Raw genomic sequence first — 15,716 nt, forward strand, 5'->3', positions numbered from 1 at the left:
TAAACTATATGGAGAAAACCTAGAAAGAGTAGATTGTTTCAAATATTTAGGGATTTGGTTTGACAAGAAGCTCACTTGGAAAACACATATTGAAAGAATCGTAGGACAATGTAAAAAGACAGTGAATATTATTAGATGTTTGAGGGGTAGAGAGTGGGGAACAAATAGATCGGCCTTGAAAGCTATCTACGTATAGTGGTCTAATCAGGTCAGTTCTTGATTATAGATGTATAATGTAAAAAGACAGTGAATGACATGGTGGTGTAACCCAGCTCACATCACCGTGAAGGAGCGCATCTGCAGCTCGGATGTTGAACCGTGTGCTGTTGGACTTCATCCATATTATCTGCCAAGGGAGTTTTCTAATGTCATCATGGTGGCTGTTTATGTTCCCCCCTCTGCAAACCCGAACACTGCTTGTGACACTATTCACTCTGCAATAGCCCGGCTACAGACTAAACACCCGAGTGCATTCATTGCTATCTCGGGTGACTTTAATCATGTTAATTTGGACAACACTTCCCACTTTCACCCAATTTGTGAACTGTCCTACCAGAGAGGGAAGAACAATAGACCTGCTGTATGCTAATGTTAAAAAGGCTTACAGCTGTAGGTACAATACACAGTCCGTTTAAGAACTACAACAGTGCCTTTAAGGACAGACCTCTTGCTGTGATCCATTCAAGATGCACAAGAAAAGTGTTCGAAGTAAGTCACAAAGTTTATCCTGTCCATGATTTTATTATGCATTATGCAGGGGGTGGGGAATTTACATATATTTAGGCCCCATTATCAGGTCGAGGTGGTCCCTCGATCGAATTACACCCTCTGAGTACTTAAAAGGAAGGACAGTCCTTTGATCTAAGGACATGTATTCTTCTGTGTTGGAGATAAAAATCAAAGAATAGTCCTTAGATCGCAGGACATATAGGAGTCTATTTTTAGCTCAAAGGGAATTCCCCAATGATATCTCAAAAAGCGGCAGACAGATTTTTTCTCAATTATGCATTCCACTTTTGTATAATATTTTTATTTTTTTTTTTGCCATAAAGATTTAAAACTTTGGAAGGAAATAAACTGTTTTCATTGGTCCAAGCTTGGTAGCCATGTTTTTCTGTGTACTTAGATCAAAGGACTGTCCTTCGTTTTAAGTACGTACTTCGATCAAGGGACCACCCCGACCTGATTATAGTGCAGTCTGTGTAGGGGCCGGGGTGACTAGTGCATTATATGCTGCAGAATCCTATGTATATGTATATGAATATCATAGACAAACTTAATCACTGAAACCTTCTAGTGAGTTGGTTTTATTAAAAATTAGTCAAAGCTTAAAAACTAATCACAATTTTTTTTTTCCAGCTAACCTCCGAGTTGTGCAGGAAGAGGCTGCCAGGACATTCAAGTTAAAACCAGGACAAAAAGTGTGTCAACGGTGTGAAAAGAAGTGTGCTGAGAAAACAGCCGCAGAAGAATCCACTAGTCAGTCCAGTGGAGAATTTGAACCACAAGAAGTGGCACATGATTCTCTGGACCAAAGTGTACAGCTGTTAGGAATTTCCCCCCTAAAACGTAAAAGTGAGAGGGATAAGCCTGGGTATGCGAAAAGGAAAGCAAAAGACATCAACACAGCTGCAAAATCAAAAATTGCTGAAGTCCTAGACATCCCAACAGAAGAACTGACTTCGAGTCAGGATGAGGGAGGCTGTGATCGGTGCAAAGACCTGGACCGACTGGTGACACTTTTGAAGGAGAAATGTGCCACAGCAACCTACCAGGAAAAGATTAAAATCGTAACTCTTGCCCCTGAGAGTTGGACCATTCAAAGAACAGTTGAAGAATTCAGTGTCACTGAACATCTTGTTAAGAAGGCAAGAGAGCTTAAGAAAAACAAAGGCATTCTAGCAGATCCGGACAGTAAAGCTGGCCGTAAGCTGGATGAAGCTGTAAAGGCACGAGTGACCGCATTCTACCAAAACGATGAGTTCTCTAGGATGTGCCCAGGCAAGAAAGAATATGTGTCAGTCAAAATTGATGGGGAAAGACAGCAAATGCAGAAACGACTTCTTCTAGTTAATATAAATGAGCTCTACTCAGAGTACATCAAAGAATCTGGAGACAAGATTGGAATATCCAAATTCTATGAACTTCGCCCTCAGTGGTGTGTGCCTGTGACCAGTTCAGGCATGCATTCTGTTTGTGTCTGCCAACATCACCAGAACACTAAGTTATGCTGTAGTGTGATTCCAGAAATAACTGACTACAAAGAATTGCTAAGCAAGATGGTCTGTTCTACCGAGAACAGAGAGTGTATGCTGCATTATTGCGACAACTGCCCAGGAAAGGACGGTTTAGTAACCTATTTAACTGAACTTTTCGCAACAAATGACATTGAGCCCGAGGACATCATAACTTACAAGCAATGGGTACTTACTGACAGGACCGCTCTAGTGACTTTGCAATTGCCAGTGAGTGAATTTATCCCACAGGTGTGCAAACAGTTCAATGATCTCCGTGCTCACCATTTTGTTGCGAAAGCTCAATCAGCTTTTTTGCGTGAACTAAAGGACACCCTTCCCCATGATTCTGCTATTGTTCTTCTGGACTTTGCAGAAAACTATAGTTTCATCGTACAGGATGCAGTGCAAGGTCACCACTGGGACAATAGTCAAGCAACACTTCACCCCTTCTGCATTTATGTCAAAGGAGCATCAGGAAACCTTGTCTCTATTTCATTGTGTGTTATTTCAGAGTGCCTGAAGCATGACACCACGACAGTGCATGCTTTTATTGGAAAAGTTTTAGCACACCTGAAACAAACACTGCCACACCTTAAGAAGGTACTGTACTTTAGCGATGGTGCAGCATCCCAGTATAAAAACTATAAAAACTTTAGCAATTTGTTGCACCATCAGAATGACTTCAACTTGGAGGCTGAGTGGCATTTTTTTGCCACCAGCCACAGAAAAAGTCCGTGTGACGGTATTGGGGGCACAGTGAAACGACTTGTTGCAAGGGCTAGTTTGCAAGCAGCTGACCATAACCAAATTCTCACAGCTGAAGCAATGTATAAATGGGCTGACCAGAATATCATGGGAATCAAGTTTTTCTTTGTCTCTGCAGAAGAAATTCTTCACAATGCTGTGGCATACAAGTTGGAACAGCGTTTCAAAAATGTTTCAACCTTTCCTGGAACAAGATCTCATCACAGCTTCTGCCCAATTGCACCCACTCAGCTGGAGATGAGAAGGGTTTCTTCTGATGTGGTACCATCATCGGTAGTGGACATAGGACCTGAAACCACACCAGTTTTACAGTCCCAGTTACAGGCCCCAAGCCAAATGTCCCAATCTGCACCAAATATGTACCAGCCAGGCAAATATATTGCCTGTGTTTATGACAGAAAATGGTACATTGGAAATATTGTCACCAGAAATGAAGAAGAAAATGATGTGTATGTCAATTTCATGAGACAAGGACGAGGCAACACATTCTCATGGCCACCACAAAGCAGGAAAGATGAATGTTGGGTGCCTTTGCTTCATGTCCTTTGTGTGGTAGAGGCCCCAAACATAAAAAGTGGGGGACGCCATTACCAACTAACAGAGGATGACTTCAAACTTGTGAAAGACTTAAGTTTTAACTTATGTACTACTAGATGACAGTTTATGAGTGTCTTAGCACATCACATGAAACTGTACTGCCTGTGAATGAATTACCCATTATCACGGATGCCCATATTTGACTTTAAATTATGTACAAATCTTGTGATGTTTTTCAACATCATGATCATGGATCATTGAATGTGTTAATATGTAAATAAAACCTCATTGCTAAATGTTTTGTGCTTACACAACCTTGAAGTATATAAAAAATACTACTCCAGAATTTTGTTGTTATTTTTCTATATTTTCCAAGGATATTCAACAAAAATTGCAATTATACCTAAAATTTTCTAATTGCAAAAAATAATATACAATACAGAAAAAGTTGTTCAGGAAATGTGTATGCCTAGATTAGGTTCTTATAAGCCTTAATTTGTGTGCAAAACACCCCTTTATTATTCCCTTGTTTATTAAAAGCTGCCCAGCGTTTTTGTCATTTTTGGCCAAATAGCTGTTTTTAGGTCCCAATAGAAAGAAAAATATGAATTTCTTGGGCATACAACTACTAAAATATGAAAATTTGTGTGTCAGTGTATGTAAATCTGAAATAGCTGCTAGTAGGAATCTTCCAATTTAGAGTTACAGAGTTCTGAATGTGGAAAAAAGTGAAAAATGATGAAACTGTCCATGTACAAAAAAAATTATTAAAATATGAAGCAAGGGGCGTTTGTTAAAAAAAATCAGGGAGTAGTTACATCTTATATGAGAGCATCTTCACAAAAAATTTGAAGATCCTAAACCCCTAGCCACATGACCAAATAAGATGGCGAAAATGCCCTATTTTAGCCCCCTCGGAAAGGACGTAAGATGTTAAAATTTTTTTTGTAAATTCAGGAATTGAAATTTCATGGCAAAATATGTTTCTGTGAACAGATAACAACCCTACAAATACTATGTAGTGAGGAAAAAAATCTAACTAGCTTCATATTTCTACTATGCCCCCTAGAGTTTTAATGAATTTTATGTGATTTTGGCCAAAACGTCATTTTTGGCTTCCCATTATGCAAAATGTATGTCCTTCAGAGGCTTTCTGACAACAGATTTGAAAAGAGTGGGTATCATTCAGTAAGAATCTGCAAACACAACTGTCTAGATAGCTGCAATAAAAAGTTATGGGTCTCTGAAGTTGGGGAAAGAGCCATTTCGTCATGTGGTATTTTGACATCAAAATTTCAAAGGCCAGTAGTTCCAAAACTACAATGAATTGGGAGCTAATATTTTGCATGTGTGGTACAAACATATGATTCTTGATTATAGAATTTTTTGAGCAAAATCTGAGACGGTGATGTGGGGACCCTTAGGTGAGTTGGCACGGAATGACCCCATAAGAAACCCAGAAACTCCTAGCTCCTCCTCTTTCCGTCCCGGGACCAGCGGTCTACGGACACAAAGAGGCTCGCTCTACCCAAGCAAACCCAAAAAGACCTCTTTCTTGCAAGATCCACGATTTAGCGCGATTTCTTTCTTACCCTTGGCCAAGGTAGACTCCAGAGTTGCGCGATTTTTAAACTCAGCTTGAGTTACAACCGGTTTTATTCGTATTAGAAGTTACGTCACGACTGCTGCCCAAGCAGTTTTATTTCAAAGTTAAGAGAGCGGCTGGACCCTTATTTTTAACTGAAGCTCTGTGCGCATTGTTCTACAAAGATTTTCTTCCCACCAGCTACGAAGCGTCAGACTGAGAATTCTTTGTTTCTACAGAAGTCTCTATGGGCTCCTGTGAACTCTGCCTCTCCAAGAAGTTCCCTGTGCTTCACAGAGATCTCCACATGGTGAAGTCTCCAAAGTCTCGGGACATCTTCTCATAATCTGAGTAAGACTGGCATTTGGGCAGAAATACCTAGTCTTAGGAATTAGCTTTTATTGAAGTAGTGTGAATTTAAACTCAGGAACGTTTTTTTTTACACTGTAGACATGCAGCGTGTCGAATTGAATTAATTGTTCTATGTTCTCTCAGTTGTTTTAATAGATAGGCTGTGCATGCTTCTCTTTATCCCTTACTAACATTTTAATTTCCTTATCACACATTTTGACCTTATCAAGGTTTCAGTGGATTCAGTACTATTATAAGCTAGTGAAATTAGCCTACGGCTAATTTCTTTTGTCCCGTTAGCATCCAAAGCTAAGTGTATTGTCTTAGAAACATGTGGTGGTCCTCCCCCCCCCCACACAAACACACCATAGCTAGCATTCCTTTACCTTAGCTAGGAACCCACGCTAGCCTTTCTTTTGCTAGGCCATAGGCCTTACCACGTGGTGGTCCTCCCCCACACACACAAACACACCTTAGCTAGCTTTCTTTTGCCTTAGCTAAACACAAGGCTAATCTAGGCCTACACAAACACGTGGCCTCTCACAAACACACCTTAGCTAGCATTCCTTTGTCTTAGCTTAGCCACACGAGGTTAATCTAGGCCTACACGAACACGTGGTCACCAGGCCTCACCAGGCCTGACACACACAAACACGTGGTCACAGGCCTCACCTGGCCTCACAAACACACCTCAGTTAGCATCCCACGCTAGCTTCTTTCTTTTGCTAGGCCATAGGCCTTACCACGTGGTCAACTCCTCCCCCACAAACACACGTGGAGTTAGCTACCAGAGCTAATTCCTTTGTGTAGACCACACACACAAGGCCTCTCTCTCACACACACACACACACACACACACACACACACACACACACACACACACACATCTTAATTAGCACGCAAAGCTAATCTTTTATCTTCACTCACACACACACTCACACCTCACTGTTTGTATATATTTCAACTGCCATTATCCATTTTTTTTATCTTTGCTATAATAAATTCATTTATTATTGAAACTGTGTTTATTTGTGTTCCAATATATTTGAAGTCCCCAATCTCCAAGAATTCAAAGGTGCATATGATTTATGTAATATGGTAAGTGATCATAATAATTTGGAATATACCATAATTTAGCTGGTTGGTAATTTATTATTAAGCACCAAAATTAATGGTATTAATAAATGAGACTGATTTAATGATATGAGACTGATTCAATGAAAATGATTCAATGAGACTGATTCAATTTAATGATTTAATTATTAACCTTCAGATTTAATGAGATTGATCACTCAATTACCCAAATGCACCTACATTTAAATTGGTGCCCCGTGTGAGGCGATTGGTTTGTTGACTTCTTGAATATTGTTGCAACAACAGATAAACTAACAGTTTGATTCAGCAGTTGCTAAGGTATATCCCCAGGTGTGTTAAAACGGTTAACAGTAGCGTGATAACCATATCACAAATACTCATAACCTATTCATAACTTAGGATAAGAGAGCATTTCCAAACAAAACAAACTTAATTAATTACGTAGTTAATATTAATTAATAAAGATTAATTAATAAATTAACTCCTTGATTAATTAATTACCTAATACCTAACCTAAGCGAAATGTCATCCCCTCGTGTCTCAGAAATTGAAGACAACGCTCAAGACGTGTCTCTCCTTGAGGTCATCGCGGACCTCATTCACTGCTCTGCCTCCGAAAAGGCAAACATTAGGAACACGAGTAAGAGTGAATGCCAAAATAACATAGACAACTTGAACAAACATATGAGAGATCCAAAAAGAACAACTTTTAGTGTCCAAGCGGCACTAGGTAAGCTATTCCTATCATACTTCCAAGATACTGATTCAGAAATCAGATGCCTCCACAGAGAGGTTGAAAGGCTGGCCACCAGCAATGCCGAGCTGGAAGCCGATAATAATGATTTACATAGGGAGCGTGAGCTCTTGAAGACCTTCCTTGATGATTGCGCCGAAAGGCTAGAGAAAGCCGAAATGGCTGCCAAGAGGGCTGCCCAGGAGCAGACTCCCCAAGAAGAGCGCGAGGGGTGTGAAAGACTCCCAACAATGCACCAAAGCTCAGAGCGGGAAGAGGCGTTCGAACTGGACACCGTAGATTACCTGGTCGAGGACCAGACACCCCGCCAAACTCCATCAACTCGCTACACGACTTCGTCGTTTAGCCAGGGTGGAGCCGTACTGTGCTCATCCCGAGCCCATAACCCTAGCACACCCAGGTCAGCGTGCTACAGTATCCCTGATCCACCGTCGGATGAATCAGGCTATGAATCTAGTGCGAAATGGGAGCAACACCAGAGTAGCTTAGATAGTGAGTACTCAGAAGAGCCAAGAAGGTCGCACAAGGACGTGCACCAAACCCTTCGCTTACGGCAAATTGACCTACTTGCCAAAGATGTCAAGCAATTCGATCCCGACAATCAAAGAACTAATGTAAATGATTATTTACGAGAAATTGACCAATGCCTGATGGACCTGCCGAACGCCACAACGCGAGAAAAACTTAAACTAATCTGGAAGACCTCCAGTAGCAGCGTTCGTGCCTTTTTAGAGACTCTACCCCCAAACATTCGCGATAGTTACTCGAAACTTCGCAATTACATGAGGGAAGAATATGCGCCGTACATGGACGAAACCTCCGCGATATTGTGTGCATTACAAATCAAACAAAAACGGTCTGAGGTGCCTCATGAATATTACAGACGGCTACATACTGCCTATTTCCAGGGTAGTAGCGCACCAGGGTTGGAAGAAGATAGAGGCTTTAAATCCCTCTTCTTACATAACCTCCACCCAAGCGTGCGGACCCAAGTCACACTGACGTGTCGACGAGGTTGCTACTCGATGAGGGAAATTAGGCAACTAGCCCAAATGACCTAGGAGATCATCGTCAAAACCGCAAACGGAAACGATGATGAACCCAGAGTCCTTAGGCTCCAGGATGCAGATGAGCCCCCGCTAGCCTTAGAAGGAGGCGAAGCTCCAAAAGGGGGACCCCCCTGGAGAAATCCAGGTCCGAACCGTCTCTTGCCGAGCCATCACCAGCGTGAGCTGAGAAATCGGCAAGGTAAGGCCAGGAAGGACCGAAGGCAAGTCCACAGCGACTATGGCAACTGCCCATCACATGAAAAGGGTCGTAGGGAACAAGGCGGTTGAAAGCAAGACCGTCATCCCCGCTCTGGCCAGAGACGGCAGGAGCGTTCCGACCATAACACTAAACATAGGGGTAGAGATGACTGACACAGTAACTCAGACCAACCTGGTAAGATCCGCTCAGAGCTGGAATCTTTAAAAGCCCAGTTGGCTTAGATTAAAGAACTGTTACAAAAGAGGTCAGACCCCTCAACAAAATAAATTGAAACGAGCGTAAAAGAAAAAAAGGCCTACTACGCCCGAATCTCAATCGCGTATCGCATTAGGACATCCAGGCCCAATCAAACGGTCATATCGATTTCCATAACAATCAAATCAAGCTTTTTGAACAGTCCTAACTCCAAGAGGGGGGGACGATAGCTAGGCCCATCCTGTCTACCTAGCTTGTACGCCTCACTCACCCATAAGCGTACACTAACATTCCCGGTCAGACTTACCAACCCAATAAAGTAATAACCCTTCGGTATAACATGGTAGATAAAATACTAAAATCCGCTATTATTACTAGTGTGTATTCATTGCAAATACACCTGGTATATAGTCTTGGCAGTGCTATCCTCATTTTTGTGAATCCACAAGACTTAGAGATGTGCACCTCCACTAAAGACATCCGCTGGGTCTGCCCAGGCAACCCATACATAACACTACATGCCAAGCTGGATAAGATGGTCTGCGTCCCTGACAGCTTTAGCCGCAGTAGCGCACGCTTTCTGGCCAGACCACCCACTGCTATTACACCTTTCTAGAAGATTAAACTTACCAACCCAAACACTAATACTTCTGTTCTTCCTTCCTTCATTTCTTCTCTTTTCTTGTTGTTTTTTTTAATGTGTAGGAAATGAAGTATATATGTAGTGTTTACCGTTTAAATTTTTGATGTGACTCTGACCTAGTTAGATAGTGGTTATATGCCCAAATGCCTATAGAGTGATTATATGCCCAAAATGCCTCTGCCTCCAACTGTCTTACTGGAACTCATGAGTTTACACAGTTTTCACAGGACACCATGGACTGTGCAGAGCAAGGCCTACGGACATGTGGACTGTACAGTACTGTGCTCTCAGTGCTACGACTCCATTATACCCCTGAGACCAAAAGGGGGATTGTAGGTACAATACACAGTCCATTTAAGAACTACAACAGTGCCTTTAAGGACTACAACTCCCATCACCAGCTTCCACATTGACCTGCGTCATGTGGGGGCGGGATCACCAACGTCACATCCTCCATGAAAGCATAAGAAACCCAGAAACTCCTAGCTCCTCCTCTTTCCGTCCCGGGACCAGCGGTCTACGGACACAAAGAGGCTCGCTCTACCCAAACAAACCCAAAAAGACCTCTTTCTTGCAAGATCCACGATTTAGCATGATTTCTTTCTTACCCTTGGCCAAGGTAGACTCCAGAGTTGCGCGATTTTTAAACTCAGCTTGAGTTACAACCGGTTTTATTCGTATTAGAAGTTACGTCACGACTGCTGCCCAAGCAGTTTTATTTCAAAGTTAAGAGAGTGGCTGGACCCTTTTTTTTAACTGAAGCTCTGTGCACATTGTTCTACAAAGATTTTCTTCCCACCAGCTACGAAGCGTCGGACCGAGAATTCTTTGTTTCTACAGAAGTCTCTATGGGCTCCTGCAAACTCTGCCCCTCCAAGAAGTTCCCTGTGCTTCACAGAGATCTCCACACGGTGAAGTCTCCAAAGTCTCGGGACATCTCATAATCTGAGTAAAACTGGCATTTGGGCAGAAATACCTAGTCTTAGGAATTAGCTTTTATTGAAGTAGTGTGAATTTAAACTCAGGAACGTTTTCTTTTTATACTGTAGACACGCAGCATGTCGAATTGAATTAATTGTTCTATGTTCTCTCAGTTGTTTTAATAGATAGGCTGTGCATGCTTCTCTTTATCCCTTACTAACATTTTAATTTCCTTATCACACATTTTGACCTTATCAAGGTTTCAGTGGATTCAGTACTGTTATAAGCTAGTGAAATTAGCCTACGGCTAATTTCTTTTGTCCCGTTAGCATCCAAAGCTAAGTGTATTGTCTTAGAAACACGTGGCGGTCCTCCCCCCCCCCACACAAACACACCATAGCTAGCATTCCTTTACCTTAGCTAGCAACCCACGCTAGCCTTTCTTTTGCTAGGCCATAGGCCTTACCACGTGGTGGTCCTCCCCCACACACACAAACACACCTTAGCTAGCTTTCCTTTGCCTTAGCTAAACACAAGGCTAATCTAGGCCTACACAAACATGTGGCCTCTCACAAACACACCTTAGCTAGCATTCCTTTGTCTTAGCTTAGCCACACGAGGTTAATCTAGGCCTACACAAACATGTGGTCACCAGGCCTCACCAGGCCTGACACACACAAACACGTGGTCACAGGCCTCACCTGGCCTCACAAACACACCTCAGTTAGCATCCCACACTAGCTTCTTTCTTTTGCTAGGCCATACGCCTTACCACGTGGTCAACTCCTCCCCCACAAACACACGTGGAGTTAGCTACCAGAGCTAATTCCTTTGTGTAGACCACACACACACACACACACACACACACACACAAGGCCTCTCTCTCTCACACACACACACACACACACACACACACACACACACACACACACACACACGCACACATCTTAATTAGCACACAAAGCTAATCTTTTATCTTCACACACACACACACACACACACACACACACACCTCACTGTTTGTATATATTTCAACTGTCATTATCCATTTTTTTATCTTTGCTATAATAAATTCATTTATTATTGAAACTGTGTGTTTATTTGTGTTCCAATATATTTGAAGTCCCCAATCTCCAAGAATTCAAAGGTGCATATGATTTATGTAATATGGTAAGTGATCATAATAATTTGGAATATACCATAATTTAGCTGGTTGGTAATTTATTATTAAGCACCAAAATTAATGGTATTAATAAATGAGACTGATTTAATGATATGAGACTGATTCAATGAAAACGATTCAATGAGACTGATTCAATTTAATGATTTAATTATTAACCTTCAGATTTAATGAGATTGATCACTCAATTACCCAAATGCACCTACACAGCTCTTCCCCTTCCCCCCACTGGGCAGGTCAGACCACAACCTGATTTACCTCTCCCCCTGCTATGTGCCTCTGGTGAAGAGACTGCCCACCACATCAAAGATAGTGAGGAGATGGACAGATGAGGCCAATGAGACACTGCAGGGATGCTTCGAGGTGACGGACTGGCAGACACTGTGTGAGCCCTACGGAGACAACATTGGTGGGCTCACAGAGTGCATCACGGGATACATCAACTTCTGTGTGGACAACATTGTCCCAGCTAGGACTGTCAGCTGTTACCCCAACAACAAGCCGTGGGTAATGAAGGACATCAAAGCCCTCTTAAATGAGAAGAAGAGGGCTTTCAGAGCCGGCAACAAGGAGGAGGTGCGAGGAGTACAGTGTGAACTGAGAGCAATGATCAGGGAGGCCAAGGAAAAGTACAGGAGGAAGTTGGAGTGGAAACTCCAACAGAACAACATGAGAGAGAGAGGTGTGGAGTGGAATGAAGACCATACTGGTTACAAGCCAACCAACAGTGAAGGAGTGGATGGCAATGTGGAAAGGGTGAATGAGCTGAATCTTTACTTCAACAGATTTGATGGCGTGACCCCAACCCACCACCACCACTCTTCTGCGGGATGGCTACAACCACACACTTCACATTCTCTCCCCTCCCCTGCCTCTTCTTGCCCAACCTCATCCCCATTTCAGGACCTCGCTCACACCTCCTCAACAGACCCCCTGGCTAAGCACCCCCCCCCAAGAAACACCTTCATCCCTCCCCCACCCATCACCTCTATACCAATCATCAGCAAGGAGCAAGTGAGAAGACAGCTGAACAGACTCCATGCAGGAAAATCAGCAGGCCCGGATGGTGTTAGCCCCAGGGCCCTGAAGACCTGTGCCCTCCAACTAAGTGGAGTACTTCAGCATGTCTTCAACATGAGCCTGGGTCTTTAGAGGTTCCCCGTGCTGTGAAAGACGTCATGCCTCGTCCCTGTACTGAAGAAGCCGCGACCCAGTGGCCTCAAAGACTACAGGCCCGTGGCATTGACATCACACATCATGAAGACCATAAAGAGACTCATCCTGGAGCAGATCCGGCCTATGGTCCAACCACTTCTTGACCCCCTTCAGTTCGCCTACCAGCCCCGTCTTGGAGTAGAGGACGCAATCATCTACCTGCTCAACAAAGTCTATGGCCACCTGGACAAGCCAGCCAACACTGTGAGGATCATGTTTTTTTATTTCTCCAGTGCTTTTGACACCATCCGGCCAGCTCTGCTGGGTGAGAAGTTGACAGTGATGCAGGTGGATGCCCCACTGGTGTCCTGGATTGTGGATTATTTGACTGGCAGACCACAGTACATGTGCTTGCAGTGCTGTGTGTCGGATAGAGTGATCAGCAATGCCAAGGCTCTGAAAGAAACTGATCTTTCTCCTTTCCTTTTCACTCTCTACACCACTGATTTCAGCTACTGCACGGAGACCTGCCACCTTCAGAAATTTTCTGATGGCTCTGCAGTGGTTGGACATATTACTGGTGGTGATGAGAGTGAGTACAGGACAGTGGTGGACAACTTTGTCACGTGGAGCAGGAAGAACCACCTACAGCTCAATGTTACGAAGACAAAAGAACTTGTGGTTGATCTGAAGAGAATCAGGGCTCTGGTGAACCCTGTTAACATCCAAGGGGTCAGTGTGGATGTGGTGGAGGAATATAAGTACCTGGGGTGTACTTGGATAATAAACTGGACTGGTTCAAAAACGTGGACACGGCATACAAAAAGGGCCAGAGGCGTCTCTATTTTCTGAGATGGCTGAGGTCCTTCAACATCTGCCGAATAATGCTGCGTATGTTCTAGGAGTCTGTGGTGGCCAGTGCCATCCTGTACGCTGTCATCTGCTGGGGCAGCAGCTTGAGGTGAAGGACACTAATAGACTCAATAAGATCAGGAAGGCCAGCCATGTTGTAGGCGATGAACTGGACTCTCTGACAGTGGTGTTGGAGAAGAGGACACTGTCCAAAATAAAGACAACCTTAGACTGTCCTTCCCATCCTCTACATGAGGAGCTGATCAGCCACAGGAGCAAGTTCAGAAAACGGCTGATTCTTACACGCTGCACAACTGAGAGACACAGGAAATCATTCCTACCCGTTGCAATCAAGCGGTACAATGCCACTGTATAACTGTGGTACACTGTCTTACCATGTATACTGTATTCTTAATTCAGGTGCAATATATGTATATAGGAATCATGTATATAGAATCACTTCATTTTGCTTTTATTTGAAGTTATTAAACTTATTTAAATTTATTTTAATTCTTTTTTCAGACTATTTTATCTTCTATTTTTAGACATGTTTACTTCTTCTCTGATTCAGGAGCTTTGTGGCAAATTTGAATTTCCCTCTGGGGATTAATAAAGTAATTCTGATTCTGATAATATATAAATTGGCATCAAAGACATTACATAAAAAATTGGACACAATCCAGAGTCAAGTTTTGAGACTGCTGTGGAACCATAAACACTACTCCGGTACCAGCTCTACAGGTAGAAATCGGTGAAATGCTTTTGGAAAAGTGAAGAACTCAGATACCACTAATGTATTGGGCAAATTTAAAGGGTCATAACGAAAGTCATCTTGCTCAGAGTGTATTAAAACCATGCCAAGAGAAGGAAAAAGAACATACAAAGAGTTTTGGTTGGACGAGAGAGAATAAGGTCAATGAGATTGGAATACCTGACAAAATGGTAAGTCCCAATGTGCCACTCTGGGTTGTCCCACCACGGACTCTGGAAGAAGCAAGGGTCGATTTAAATCTGCTAAAGAAGGAGAAAAGGGACAATATAAGCAAAAATGAAGTTGGTAAATACATCAAAGAAAGTTATCCAGAACATGTAAAAGTATTGACAGACACATCTAAAACATTGGACAATAGAGTAGGAATAGCGTTCATCATTCCAGAAGTAAATGTCATGTTAAATAAAAGGGTTAGTGATAATTTAGCATTATATACAGGGGAACTGTTAGCTATTCTTCTCGCTCTAAGCTGGGTAGAGGAAGTAAAACCAAAGTTTTGATAGGTTCTGATTCCAGGAGTGCACTACAAAGTATTAAATACATGCAGTCAAATACAAGACAAGACATAGTACATAATTCTAACAATATTCAGAATTAAAATGGCAGGAGTGGAAGTTAAATCCATGTGGATTCCTGCACATATTGGTGTGGAGGGAAATGAGCTGGCAGACAATGCAAAAGGAGCAACAAGAAAAAGAGAAATAAGTATGGTTGTTAAAATATAGCAAGGCTTTGGTTAAACGTATAATCAAAACAGAAATAAGAAAGAAATGGCAGGAAGAGTGGGATAGAGGAAATAAGCAGTGGCGGGTCCTGAAAATTTTCTCAGGAGGGGCAAATTATCCAATAATGTCATAAGGTGACTCATTCAACAGGTACATTATAGGTAGCCAGACATTATAGACTATTTTTTGGTTTTCTCTCTGCATATCACAGGTTCATGCCACTTCTGTCCACTAGATGGCAGCACATTACAGAAATCTTTTCCCTGTCGCTCATCTCATCTCATTATCTCTAGCTGCTCTATCCTGTTCTACAGGGTCGCAGGCAAGCTGGAGCCTATCCCAGCTGACTACGGGCGAAAAGTGGGGTACACCCTGGACAAGTCGCCAGGTCATCACAGGGCTGACACATAGACACAGACAACCATTCACACTCACACCTACAGTCAATTTAGAGTCACCAGTTAACCTAACCTGCATGTCTTTGGACTGTGGGGGAAACCGGAGCACCCGGAGGAAACCCACGCGGACACGGGGAGAACATGCAAACTCCGCACAGAAAGGCCCTCGTCGGCCACGGGGCTCGAACCCGGACCTTCTTGCTGTGAGGAAACAGCGCTAACCACTACACCATTGTGCCGCCCTCCCTGTAGCTACCTAAGCTATAGGCTGTGGTGTAAAGT

The 15,716-nt window shown here is 42.9% G+C and overlaps 1 protein-coding gene across 1 annotated transcript; it reads left to right on the forward strand.

Annotated features, from left to right (window-relative positions):
- Positions 1–666: 666 nt before the first annotated feature.
- Positions 667–10,375, forward strand: LOC132888272 (uncharacterized). The gene is made up of 4 exons (XM_060924344.1): positions 667–708; positions 1,360–2,979; positions 5,364–5,448; positions 10,234–10,375. Exons 1-4 carry the CDS (start codon positions 687–689, stop codon positions 10,373–10,375), a joined length of 1,869 nt encoding a protein of 622 aa, XP_060780327.1. The 5' UTR covers positions 667–686.
- Positions 10,376–15,716: the final 5,341 nt, after the last annotated feature.

The sequence above is a fragment of the Neoarius graeffei genome, chromosome 6 (assembly GCF_027579695.1).
Source record: "Neoarius graeffei isolate fNeoGra1 chromosome 6, fNeoGra1.pri, whole genome shotgun sequence".
NCBI classification, from domain to species: Eukaryota; Metazoa; Chordata; class Actinopteri; order Siluriformes; family Ariidae; genus Neoarius; species Neoarius graeffei.